At 42.8% G+C, this 12,767-nt stretch overlaps 1 protein-coding gene across 1 annotated transcript in view; it reads left to right on the top strand.

Moving 5' to 3' along the window:
* Positions 1 to 3,632, top strand: part of LOC122558467 (attractin-like) — a 115,080-nt gene extending 111,448 nt beyond the window's left edge. Inside the window, exon 3 of the mRNA XM_087991675.1 lies at positions 3,546 to 3,632. Coding sequence (XP_087847801.1) covers positions 3,546 to 3,589 — 44 coding nt within the window. The 3' untranslated portion in view covers positions 3,590 to 3,632. The remainder of the gene's footprint in view (positions 1 to 3,545) is intronic.
* Positions 3,633 to 12,767: the final 9,135 nt, after the last annotated feature.

Below are 12,767 nucleotides of genomic sequence, written 5' to 3'. Positions count from 1 at the left end.
ATCTTTCTTTCCAGTAATAGTTTAAACTACCAATGTACGATAATGATAAACAGTTCCAGAATCTAAGCCATCATTGTTGACATATCTGCTACCTCTGATCCCAATCCCAAAAGGAATTAATTTGTTTTTGTTTTATTCATTACTGGAATGTGAGCATTGCTGAAAATGCCCACCTTTATTGACCATCCTTGGTTGCCCTGGAGTCAGCTTCTTGAACTGCTGGACTTTACATGGTGGAGATGCACCCACAGTGCTGTAAGGGAATGAATCCCAGGATTTTCATGCAGTGGCTGTGAAGGAATAGCAATATTGTTCCAAGTCAGGATGTGTCGCAGTAGGTTGCCTTCCCTTGCATCTGCTGTCTTTGTCTTTTAGAGGTCATGGATTGGTATTGATGTTGATGTTGGAGGATTCACCAATGATAATGGGAGATGGATAGATTGTCTCTGGTTGGCTATGGTCATTACATTGGTTCTTATGAGCTACCTATGCTAACTTCACTTACTGATCCAAAACTGAAAGTAGTCCAGTTCCTCCTGCATATGTGCACAGACTGCTTCAATATCTTAGAATTTGTGAATGTTTTGAAACACTATGGAACATTAGTAAATATACCCACATTTCTCCTTGAGCCCAATTTTTGCCATCAAGGTGGGAAGCTCAAGCCCGTAACTTTCCTGACTTGACCGACCCATCTTATTATTACCTCATAAAAATATTAATTTATCAAAACAAAAGTTATGCTTCTATCTATGAAATCAAACCACTGCTAAGCTAATGCATCAACCAAGCATTCATAATAAAGACATTAAGACACCTTGATAAAAGGGGGTGTGCAGGGTGTGTCTAGTGCATGGACAATGTTATTGGTACATTATAGGTCCATGAAAGAGACATCGGAGTATGACAGCCAAGCAGGGAAATGAATTTGTATGGAAGGATTATTAAACATGGAGGAGACACAGTTAAGACTTTTAAAATAAATTTTTCAAAAGGTTCTTGCATTCAACAATGCTCACAGATCCTCTGAAGGGCTGAGAATCCATGAGATGTCTATTCCTTACTCAAACTGACCAGAGGTAGGGCAGCAGCTACCCACAGCCATGTACTGCTAAAAAATGCTGGAGTTTGGAATAAGGGTGGAATCCTTGAATTTATTCTGTATACCATTTTTAGAGTTGCCCAACTCAGTGAAAATCTGACCTCTAATGTTCGAAGTGAAGCATCTGAAGAGGGTCGAGTTTAAAATCTAAGAAGTCCAATTGTGATGTCCTGGGATTAACACCAGAGCCATCTTTGTATCAAAGTTAGGTGTGACTCCAGCAAATGGAGATGCCCTTCCAATTCCCATTGAATTCAATTTTACTCACTGCCTGATACAACTTTGAGTCAAAAGATGCCTTAATGTCAAGGATAATTATTTTCCATTATCTTTCACAATAAAAGTTAGAGTAACGTTTAACTATCCTGACAAGGTCACAGCAGTCATGTCCCAAGAAGGATCACAGGCACGAAAATTTAAGATTGAGATGAGAGGAATTTCTTCCCTCAGAGAGCTGTGGAGCAGATTCCTTATGTATATTTAAGGCTAAGATAGTTTCTTAAACAGAGTCGAAGAGTGTGGTACTGGAAAAGCACGGCCAGTCAGGTAGCAACTGAGAAGCAGGGGAGTCGACATTTTGGGTATAAGCTCTTCATCAGGAATGCCCAAAACGTTGATTCTCCTGCTCCTCGATGCTGCCTGACCAGCTGTGCTTTCTCAGCACCACACTCTTCGACTCTGATCTCCAGCAGCTGCAGTCCTCATTTTTTCATTGTTTCTTGATCAGTTGGAGGAATCAAGGGTGAAGGAGAAATGACAGGAAGTGGATGTGAGGAGTGTCATATCAACCATGAACCCATTGAATGGCAGAGCAGGCTAAAGGGGCTGAATGGCCTATTCCAGTTCCTTTTTTTATGGTCTTATAGGAAAAGGAAATCCAAGGCATATTTATGCCTTTGTGCTCCAGAATAGCACAATGAAAAATAATGCACACACTTTGCAGGAAGGAGCTGCACGTGATTCCAAATGGAACAATTTAACAATTGGGTTAGTTGTTTTTCATGACGAACTGGCAGATTGATGGTGCAAGGTCAGTGTGTCATGTTTTCTCCATGCATATGTTCGAGTATCAATTGTAGATAGCTTCCTTCCCTTTTGCAATGATGTATACATCCCATTGTAACTTAGCTCCTGCCTTGATTTTCAAAGCAATATTAATAGAACTGTGACTATATAAAATGTTTAAATCATCCTCTCTCTCTCTTTTACATCTCTTTCATTTGCTTTTTGTTGTCTGTCTTTTCCGCCTCTTTTGAACTGAACACAAAACATTTCAAATTTTGTTTTTTTCACTCATTGCAGATCAAAATCATAGAGATCTACAACACAGAAAAAGGCCCTTCAACCCATTGAGTTTGTGCCAGTCAAAAACAATTACCTAACTATGCTAATCCCATTTTCCAGCACTTAGCTCATAACCTTGGCATTGCAAGTGCACATGTAAATATTTCATCAATGTTATAGTGGTTTCTGCCTTACAGGTCGTGAGTTCCAGACTCTCATCAATGTCTGGGTGTAAAAATATTTCATCTCATCCTCACTAAATATCCTGTCCCTTACCTGAAATCTATGCCCCCGGTCATTGAGCCCTCCACCAATCAGAAAAGTTCCTTCCAATTTATCCTGTACATAACCTTCATAATTTTATACATCTCAATCATGTCCCCTTTCAGTCTCTCTGCTCCAACAATACAACCCTAGTCTATCCAATCTGTCTTCATAACTAAATTTCTCCAGTCCTTGCAAGAGTCCTGGTAAATATTCTCCACAGATTCTTGAAAGTAGTGGGACAGGTTAATAGGGTAGTTAAGTAAGTATTTAGAACTCTTACCTTTATCATTTGTGCCATAGATTATAAGAGCGAGGAGGTAATGTTGGAGCGACAGGTACAGAATTTAGGTAAAGTCACATCTGAAGTACTATATGCAGTTCTGGTCACCACACTATAGGAAGGATATGATTGCACTGGAGGGGATGCAAAGGAGATTCACCAGGATGTTTCTGCATTGAAGTATTTCAGTGATGAAGAGAGACTGGATAAGCTTGAATTATTTTCTTTGGAGCAGAGAAAGTTGAGGGTGGACCCGATAGAGGTAGATAAGATTATGAAGGGCATGTATCAGGGTGAATAGAGAGCAGCTGTTCCCTTTATTTGAATTCTCAATAACAAGGGGACAGACTTAAAGTGTCGAAGAGATTGAGGAACAATATTTTCACCCGGTCGAATCTGAAATGCAAGACCGAGGAAGGAAGGTGAGACAGGAAACCTCAAAACCTTTTGAACAGCATTTAGATGAGCATTTGTAATGTCATAGTATTCAATATCTACTAGTGAAGTGTGGGGCGAGTGTAGGTCATAAAATATTTTTGGCAGTATAGACTTGATGGGCTAAAGATCTCTTTTGTACTGTATGATTTTATGATTTTTTAATTCTTTTTGAAGCTTCAACACTTTTACTTACTCCCACTTCAATGGATACCAAGTGAAGTGAGATAAGATGAAAGGAACAGTCCTTGACATCAAGGCGGCATTCAACCGAGTGGGGCATCAAGGAGCTCCAGCAAAACTAGGCATTGGGGGTAAACTCTCTGCTGGCTGGCATCATACCCAGCTCAGAGGAAGATGTTCATGGTTGTTGGAGTGTGGCAAAACTCTGCAACACTTTTCACTGTATTTTGTAACAAAACACACATGAAAATAAGTAAATGAAATAAATGAATCAAATGAAATCAGTGGATACAGGCTGGTCCTCTGAGCGCCTTATTTTCCGATGTGTTTATATTTGACCTCTTGTCATTGGATGTGGGGAGATTGTCATTCATGTGTACTCTGGCCAGAGGCAAGCCCTTGATTCACTCTATGTTGACTTTTTGTTCAAAGCTGTTTTCTTGGCAGTCTTGGTAAACGGTACTTTGTCATGGGCTCAAAGGCAAAGTGAGGAAGCAAATCCCAATTCTGATAATCTGAAATATGAACTAGCCACTTAGCCAACTGAATAAACCAGCTCTTCACAACATCCCCAACGTCCTCTGGCCAACACATCATATGTATATTTAATTGCTTATATTTCTGCCTATCCTTGTGTTAGCAGCAACTTTGGCTTTCTAGTCCATTTTCCAAGTTATTAATGAGTATAGTGAGTTGACAGTGAGGTTCTAACTTTGACACCACTGGGATGCCACTAGTCCCATCCTGCCAATTAGAGAACATGCTCATTATCCTTATTCCCTGCCTTGTACGACTCAGCTAATTTCCTAACTAGGTCAATAATTTACCTTCAATTTCAATTTACCTTCAGCTTCAGCAAACAGTTTATTAAGAAGGTCTTCACCAAATGCATTTAAGAAATCAGTTTAAATGATTTTCAGAGACATTCTTCTATTTATGATAGTCATGTCCTCAAAAAAGGAGAAAGTGAGGTCTGCAGATACTGGAGATCAGAGCTGAAAATGTGTTGCTGGAAAAGTGCAGCAGGTCAGGCAGGATCCAGGGAACAGGAGAATCGACATTTCGGGCATAAGCCTGAAGAAGGGCTTATGCCCGAAACGTCGATTCTCCTGTTCTCTGGATCCTGCCTGACCTGCTGCACTTTTCCAGGAACACATTTTCAGCTATGTCCTCAAAAAACATCAGTCAGATCCATCAGGCATGAATGAACAAATATTTTATCTTTACTAATTTTTGTTTCATGTCAGGCAGCAGCAAATTGCTAGTCAAGGTGGATATACCTTGTAAACACCTTATTAACACCACAACTCGCCCCTTTAAAATTCAGCTCCCAATCTTACCAAATAGGCTGAGAATTGTCTACATGGATGTCAGAGCGGGCCCCTGGCACATTCAGCTCAACACTTGCTCCAAAGAAACTCCATGCTGAACCCCAGGCTCCAACATTTCAGGGCATGCCCCATAAGCATTAACCTCATGCACATTCCATCCTGCCACTCCAACCCTCTAACCTGTGTCAGCCTCTAAAAACTCTCATGGTACATTTCCAATCCACTTACAGCATGCTCTGCATTTTAGTGGTGCACCTCAGCACCAGCAACTGTTATTGCAATGCTTCAGTGAGGACACTGAGTGTTCAGGAAGACACCCAGGTCATGGACTGGACCAGGCTGTATCTCTGCGCTTTTTGCTCACTGTCATGGCACTCACTCTCTATGAGCTAACCTCGACATAGAAGTCAGTGCTGAGGCCATATTGACATGGATGAGAAAGGTTAATGTACTGTTGCTAGGTTTGTGGAATACACAAGAAGAGGTAGAAAGGCAAGTGGTAAGGATGACACAGAATCTGCAGAGTGCTATCGACAGGTCAAACAAGTAGGCAGAACTTTGCAGATGGAATATAATATGGGAAAATGTGTGGTTATGCTCTTCAGTAGAAGGAAAATGGCAATTAATATTCACACCACAAAAATGCCAGTCAATGCCCATCACCAATAAGAGAGAATCTAACCATCATACCGTGACATTTGATGGCATTACCATTGCAGAGTCCTGTGCTATCAATATCCTGGGGCTGCCATTAACTAAAACTCAACTGAACTTGTCATATAAAGACAATGGCTACAAAAGCAGTTTGGACACTAGGAATACTGCATTGAGTCACTCATCTCCTGACTCCCCAAAGCCTGTCCACCATCCACAAGGCACAAGTCAGGAGGGTGACGGAATGCTCTCCACTTGCCTGGATGGATGCAGCTCCAGCAATATTCAACAACCTTGACACCATCCAGGACAATGCAGCCCATTGGATTTTGGCATCACATCCACAAGAATCCAGTGTATCTACCACTGACACTTAGTAGCAGCAGGGTGTACTACTTACAAGATGCACTGCAGAAATTCATCAAGGTTATTTCGATAGCATTTTTCAAACCTACAACTGCTTCCATCTGGAAGGACACGTTATTATTAAATTCAAATTCCATCATCTGCCATGGTGGGATTCAATCCACATACCCAGAATGTTACCTGGATCTCTGGATTAATAATCTAGCGATAATAGCGTGAAGCCATCACCTCCCCCTATTTGGAAATATCTAACAGTTCCTTCAATGTTACTGGGTCAAACTCCCTTTCTAATAACACGATGGGTATCCTTACACTCCCAAAGACTGCAAATGTTCAGGAAGACAGTTCACCACCACCTTCTCCAAGGGAATTCAGGATAAATAATATATACTGTTTACCCATCAAACCCCATACGATGAATAAATAAGAAAGAATATTTGCTCTTAATGTCTCATCAAAATCTTTTATGATTTTGAAGATCTCGCTCAAACTTTTTTTTCCATCTCTGTACATTTTGTATTTTTTTCTAATGCCTGCTTTAAAGCACTGCTTTGGTAAGTTTTACTACATTACAAACACTACATAAGTAAAAGATATTCTTATTCCTGCAGAGGCAATTACCTGTTGTACAAAATGGAATTTTACTATTTTCTTTCCTGTTTTTGGAAAGTCGGGGAGGATAGCAGATGGTCTTTGTAGTTGACCTTGAGGCTGATTGAAAACTGCAGCATTTCCAGAGAATGGGTCGGGTGGATTCAGGTCCAGCTTGCTGCATCAGCGGCACAGTGACACAGTGGTTAGCACTGCCGCCTCACAGTGGAACCAGGTTCGATTCCACCCTCGGGCATATCTGTATGGAGTTTACATGCACTCTCTGTGTTTGCATATGTTTCATTTGGGTGTTCCTGTTTCCTCCCACAGTCCAAAGATGTACAGGTGAAGTTGATTTGCTGTGCTAAATTGTCCGGGGTGTGTAGGTTAGGTGTACTAGCCATAGGATTGGTCGGGTTACGGGGATTGGGCAGGGGTGGTGGGTCTGGATGGGATGCCTATCGAAGGGTTTATACAGATTCGATGGGCTGAATTGTCTGCTTCTATAATGTAGGGATTCTATGATTCTATGACTGGGTGGAATAGATGGTCTGAAAACAGGCACAATGTCATTCAGTGGGACGTGAACATGACCCTCGCCATCCTGAATGTTCTGTATGAAAACGGAGTACAGGAGGTTTACAATGCTCTTTCAGCAGTCTACAACTGAACAGGTCTGAGTTCGATGATTATTTGAAACCAGTCTGGTTCCTCACCCAAGCATTGCAACATGTAGCAAACCACAGGCAATGACTTGTCTGACCCATCAGCCCCTGCTGTACAACAAAATGGCTGGAGTGTCCAGGCAGACTAGCCTCTCTGTCCATCTCCTGACTGCCACCACAACCTGTCATTTACTAGCCACTGCAAAGGGGTTAAACAGAAACAGAACAAACCCAGGGCCTAAGAGGAAAGCAATGGATATTGGATAACACCAAGAATTTATTGAGTTAGAATTGGACAGTATGCTGACTAATTTATGACTTTGGAAGACACCAAAAATTTATTGCGTTAGAATTGGACAGTATGCAGGTTAGAGTCATAGAGTCATAGAGATGTACAGCATAGAAACAGACCCTTCGGTCCAACCCGTCCATGCCAACCAGATATCCTAATCCAATCTTGTCCCACCTGCCAGCATCCGGTCCATATCCCTCCAAACCCTTCCTATTCATATACCTATCCAAATGCCTCTTAAATGTTGCAATTGTACCAGCCTCCACCACATCCTCTGACAGCTCATTCCATACACATACCACTCTCTGCGTGAAAAAGTTGCCCCTTAGGTCTCCTTTATATCTTTCCCCTCTCACCCTAAACCTATGCCCTCTAGTTCTTGGAAAAGACTTTGTCTATTTATCCTATCCATGCCCTTTATAATTTTATAAACCTCTATAAGGTCACCCCTCAGCCTCCAATGCTCCAGGGAAAACAACCCCAGCCTGTTCAGCATCTCCCTGTGGCTCAGATCCTCAAACCCTGGCAACATCTTTGTAAATCTTTTCTGAACCCTTTCAAGTTTCACAACATCTTTCCAATAGGAAGGAGACCAGAATTACACGCAATATTCCAACAGTGGCCTAACCAACATCCTGTGCAGCCGCAACATGACCTCCCACCTCCTGTACTCAATACTCTGACCAATAAAGGAAAGCATACCAAACGCCTTCTTCACTATCCTATTCAACCTGCGACTCCACTTTCAAGGAGCTATGAACCTGCACTCCAAGGTCCCTTTGTTCACCAACACTCCCTAGGACCTTACCATTAAGGATATAAGTCCTGCTAAGATTTGCTTTCCCAAAATGCAGCCCCTCGCATTTATCTGAATTAACCTCCATCTGCCACTTCTCAGCCCATTGGCCCATTTGGTCAAGATCCTGTTGTAATCTGAGGTAACCCTCTTCGCTGTCCACTACACCTCCAATTTTGGTGTTACCTGTAAACATACTAACTGTACCTCTTATGCTCACATCCAAATCATTTATGTAAATGACAAAAAGTAGAGGACCCAGCACCGATCCTTGTGGCACTCCACTGGTCACAGGCCTGCAGTCTGAAAAACAACCCTCCACCACCACCCTCTGTCTTCTACCTTTGAGCCAATTCTGTATCCAAATGGCTAGTTCTCCATGTATTCCATGAGATCTAACCTTGCAAACCAGTCTCCAATGGGGAACCTTGTCGAACTCCTTACTGAAGTCCATGTAGATCACATCTACTGCTCTGCCCTCATCAGTCTTCTTTGTTACTTCTTCAAAAAACTCAATCAAGTTTGTGAGACATGATTTCCCACGCACAAAGCCATGTTGACTATCCCGAATCAGTCCTTGCCTTTCCAAATACATGTACGTCCTGTCCCTCAGGATTCCCTCCAACAACTTGCCCACCACCAAGGTCAGGCTCACCGCTCTATAGTTCCCTGGCATGTCTTTACCACCCTTCTTAAACAGTGGCACCACATTTGCCAACCTCCAGTCTTCCGGCACCTCACCTGTGACTATCGATGATACAAATATCTCAGCAAAAGGCCCAGCAATCACTTCTCTAGCTTCCTACAGAGTTCTCGGGTACACCTGATCAGGTCCTGGGGATTTATCCACTTTTAACTGTTTCAAGACATCCAGCACTTTCTCCTCTGTAATCTGGACATTTTGTAAGGTTAATTAACGACCAGAGTTGCCATGGCAACAACACAAATTATATTTATATTGCACCATTTTATTTCAATAAAATGTCACTGAGTGCTTCACTGCTTGTAAACCAAAATATGAAGATGGCAATAAAAATGTCTGTGAGCCAATTCCAGACAAAAATCTCTGAGATATTTGTCATGAATCAGACAATGCTGAGGGATTTTATACAATTTTTCCTTCAGTTCATTCTCATTCAAAAACTCAGCGAGACTCCGTTTTCTGAGACACTATTCTAGTTATACAGGCACTCCAAGTATTCCCCTTTTGTCTGTCTCCAGGCACCTAGCTCTCTGCCATCTGTCGTGTCTGACAGTCGGTGTGAGCCAGAATTTGCAATAGAGGAGACTGACTGAAATTTAAATTAGAATGCTAATCACGACATTCAAATTCCTGAACAATGAACGGAATATATTTCCATCAATTTGTATTATTTAATAATTATTCCAATATTGCATTCATTTCTGGTCTTCTACCTATAGGAAAGGTGTTGTGAAACTTGAAAGGGTTCAGAAAAGATTTAGAAGGATGTTGCCAGGGTTGGAGGATTTGAGCTATAAGGAGAGGCTGAATAGGCTGGGGCTGTTTTCCCTGGAGCGTCAGAGGCTGAGAGGTGACCTTATGGAGGTTTATACAATCATATGGGCCATTTCCTCTGCCCTAAAGCTCTTCAACCCATGTCCTGAAACAGACTCGCTACCACAGCCACATTTGCTTTCCTACCTGCCTATCTTCTTTTCCACCTATCCACTCCACCCTCACCCCGCCCCCCGACCTATCACCTTCATCCCCTCCCCCACTCACCTATTGTACTCTATGCTACTTTCTTCCCACCCCCACCATCCTCTCACTTATCTCTCCATGCTTCAGGCTCTCTGCCTGTATTCCTGATGAAGGGCTTTTGTCCGAAACGTCGATTTTACTGTTCCTCGGATGCTGCCTGAACTGCTGTGCTCTTCCAGCACCACTAATCCAGAATCTGGTTTCCAGCATCTGCAGTCATTGTTTTTAACCCTTTTACGTACTTGCATGGCTGATTGGGAGAAGGCCAGTTTTTTTCAGAATGGCAGCCGTGAGTCGTGGAGTTCTGCAGGGGTCCATGCTGAGATTCTTAATGATCTGGTTCACAGGGAGACTGATTATCAAGGTTAGTTCCCACAGAATAATGGCTAGTTCTTCCAGGGAGAACTAGCCATTAGGATACAGAGCTGGCTCAAATACAGAAGACAGAGGGTGGTGGTGGAGGGTTGTATTTGATACTGGAGGCCTGTGACCAGTGGAGTGCCACAAGGATTGGTGCTGGGTCCTCTACTTTTCGTCATTTACATAAATGATTTGGATATGAGCATAAGAGGTCCAGTTAGTCAGTTTGCAGGTGACACCAAAATTGGAGGTGTAGTGGACAGCAAAGAGGATTACCTCAGATTACAACAGGATCTGTACCAGATGGGCCAATGGGCTGAGAAGTGGCAGATGGAGTTTAATTCAGATAAATGCGAGGTGCTGCATTTTGGGAAAGCAAATCTTACCAGGACTTATATACATAATGGAAAGGTCTTAGGGAGTGTTGCAGAACAAAGAGACTTTGGGGTTCATAGCTCCTTGAAAGTGGAGTCGCAGGTAGCTAGGATAGTGAAGAAGGCGTTTGGTATGCTTTCCTTTATTGGTCAGAGTATTGAGTACAGGAGTTGGGAGGTCATATTGCGGCTGTACAGGACATTGGTTAGGCCACTGTTGGAATATTGCGTGCAATTCTGGTCTCCTTCCTATCAGAAAGATGTTGTGAAACTTGAAAGGGTTCAGAAAAGATATACAAGGATGTTGCCAGGGTTGGAGGATCTGAGCCAAAGGGAGAGGCTGAACAGGCTGGGCTGTTTTCCCTGGACCATCAGAGGCTGAGGGGTGACCTTATAGAGGTTTACAAAATTATGAGGGTCATGGATAGGGTCAATAGGCAAAGTCTTTTCCCTGGGGTCAGGGAGTCCAGAACTAGAGGGCATAGGTTTAGGGTGAGAGGGGAAAGATGTAAAAGAGACCTAAGGGACAGGTTTTTCATACAGAGGGTGGTACGTGTATGGAATGAGCTGACAGAGGAAGTGGTGGAGGCTGGCACGATTGCAACATTTAAGAGGCATTTGGATGAGTATATGAATAGGAAGGGTTTGGAGGGATATGGGCCGGGTGCTGGCAGGTGGGACTAGATTGGGTTGGGATATCTGGTTGGCATGGACGGGTTGGACCGAAGAGTCTGTTTCCATGCTGTACATCTCTATGACTCTATGACTCTATGGACGAAGGAACTGAGGGCATCATTGTTAAGTTTGCAGATGACACAAAGATTGGTGGAGGGACAGGTAATGTTAAGGAGGTTGCAAGTCTGCAGAAGGACTTGAACTACGCTCGGAGAGTGGGCAAAGAAGTGGCAGATGGAATACCATTTGGAAAAGTGTGAGGTTAAGCATTTTGGTAGGAACTATAGAGGCATAGGTTATTTTCTAAACAGGGAAAGGCTTCAGAAATCTGAAGTACAAAGAGGCTTATGAGTCCTAGCTCAGGATTTCTTAAAGTTAGACAATAGACAATAGACAATAGGTGCAGGAGTAAACCATTCTGCCTTTCGAGCCTGCACCACCATTCAATATGATCATGGCTGATCATCCTTAATCAGTATCCTGTTCCTGCCTTATCTCCATAACCCTTGATTCCGCAATCCTTGAGTGCTCTATCCAACTCTTTCTTAAATGAATCCAGAGACTGGGCCTCCACTACCCTCTGGGGTAGAGCATTCCATACAGCCACCACTCTCTGTGTGAAGAAGTTTCTCCTCATCTCTGTCCTAAATGGTCTACCCCGTATTTTTAAGCTGTGTCCTCTGGTTCGGCACTCGCCCATCAGCGGAAACATGTTTCCTGCCTCCAGAGTGTCCAATCCTTTAATAATCTTATATGTCTCAATCAGATCCCTTCTCAGTCTTCTAAACTCAAGGGTATACAAGCCCAGTCGCTCCAGTCTTTCAGTGTAAGGTAATCCCACCATTCCAGCAATTGACCTCGTGAACCTACGCTGCACTCCCTCAATAGCCAGAATGTCTTTCCTCAAATTTGGAAACCAGAACTGCACACAGTACTCCAGGTGTGGTCTCACCAGGGCCCTGTACAGCTGCAGAAGAACCTCTTTGCTTCTATACTCAATCCCTCTTGTTATGAAGGCCAGCATGCTATTAGCCTTCTTCACTACCTGCTGTACCTGCATGCTTACCTTCATTGACTGGTGTACAAGAACACCTAGATCTCTCTGTATTGCCCCTTTACCTAAATTGATTCCATTTAGGTAGAAATCTGCCTTCCTGTTCTTGCCACCAAAGTGGATAACCATACATTTATCCACATTAAACTGCATCTGCCATGCATCTGACCACTCACTTAACTTGTCCAGGTCACCCTGTAATCTCCTAACATCCTTATCACATTTCACCCTGCCACCCAGCTTAGTATCATCAGCAAATTTGCTAATGTTATTACTAATACCATCTTCTATATCATTAACATATATTGTAAAAAGCTGCGGTCCCAGTACTGATC

This window comes from Chiloscyllium plagiosum, unplaced genomic scaffold (assembly GCF_037043375.1).
Source record: "Chiloscyllium plagiosum isolate Xiang-an unplaced genomic scaffold, Cpla_swu_hap1 HiC_scaffold_1, whole genome shotgun sequence".
Lineage (NCBI taxonomy): Eukaryota > Metazoa > Chordata > Chondrichthyes > Orectolobiformes > Hemiscylliidae > Chiloscyllium > Chiloscyllium plagiosum.
This window is presented reverse-complemented; position numbering and strand designations above follow the sequence as displayed.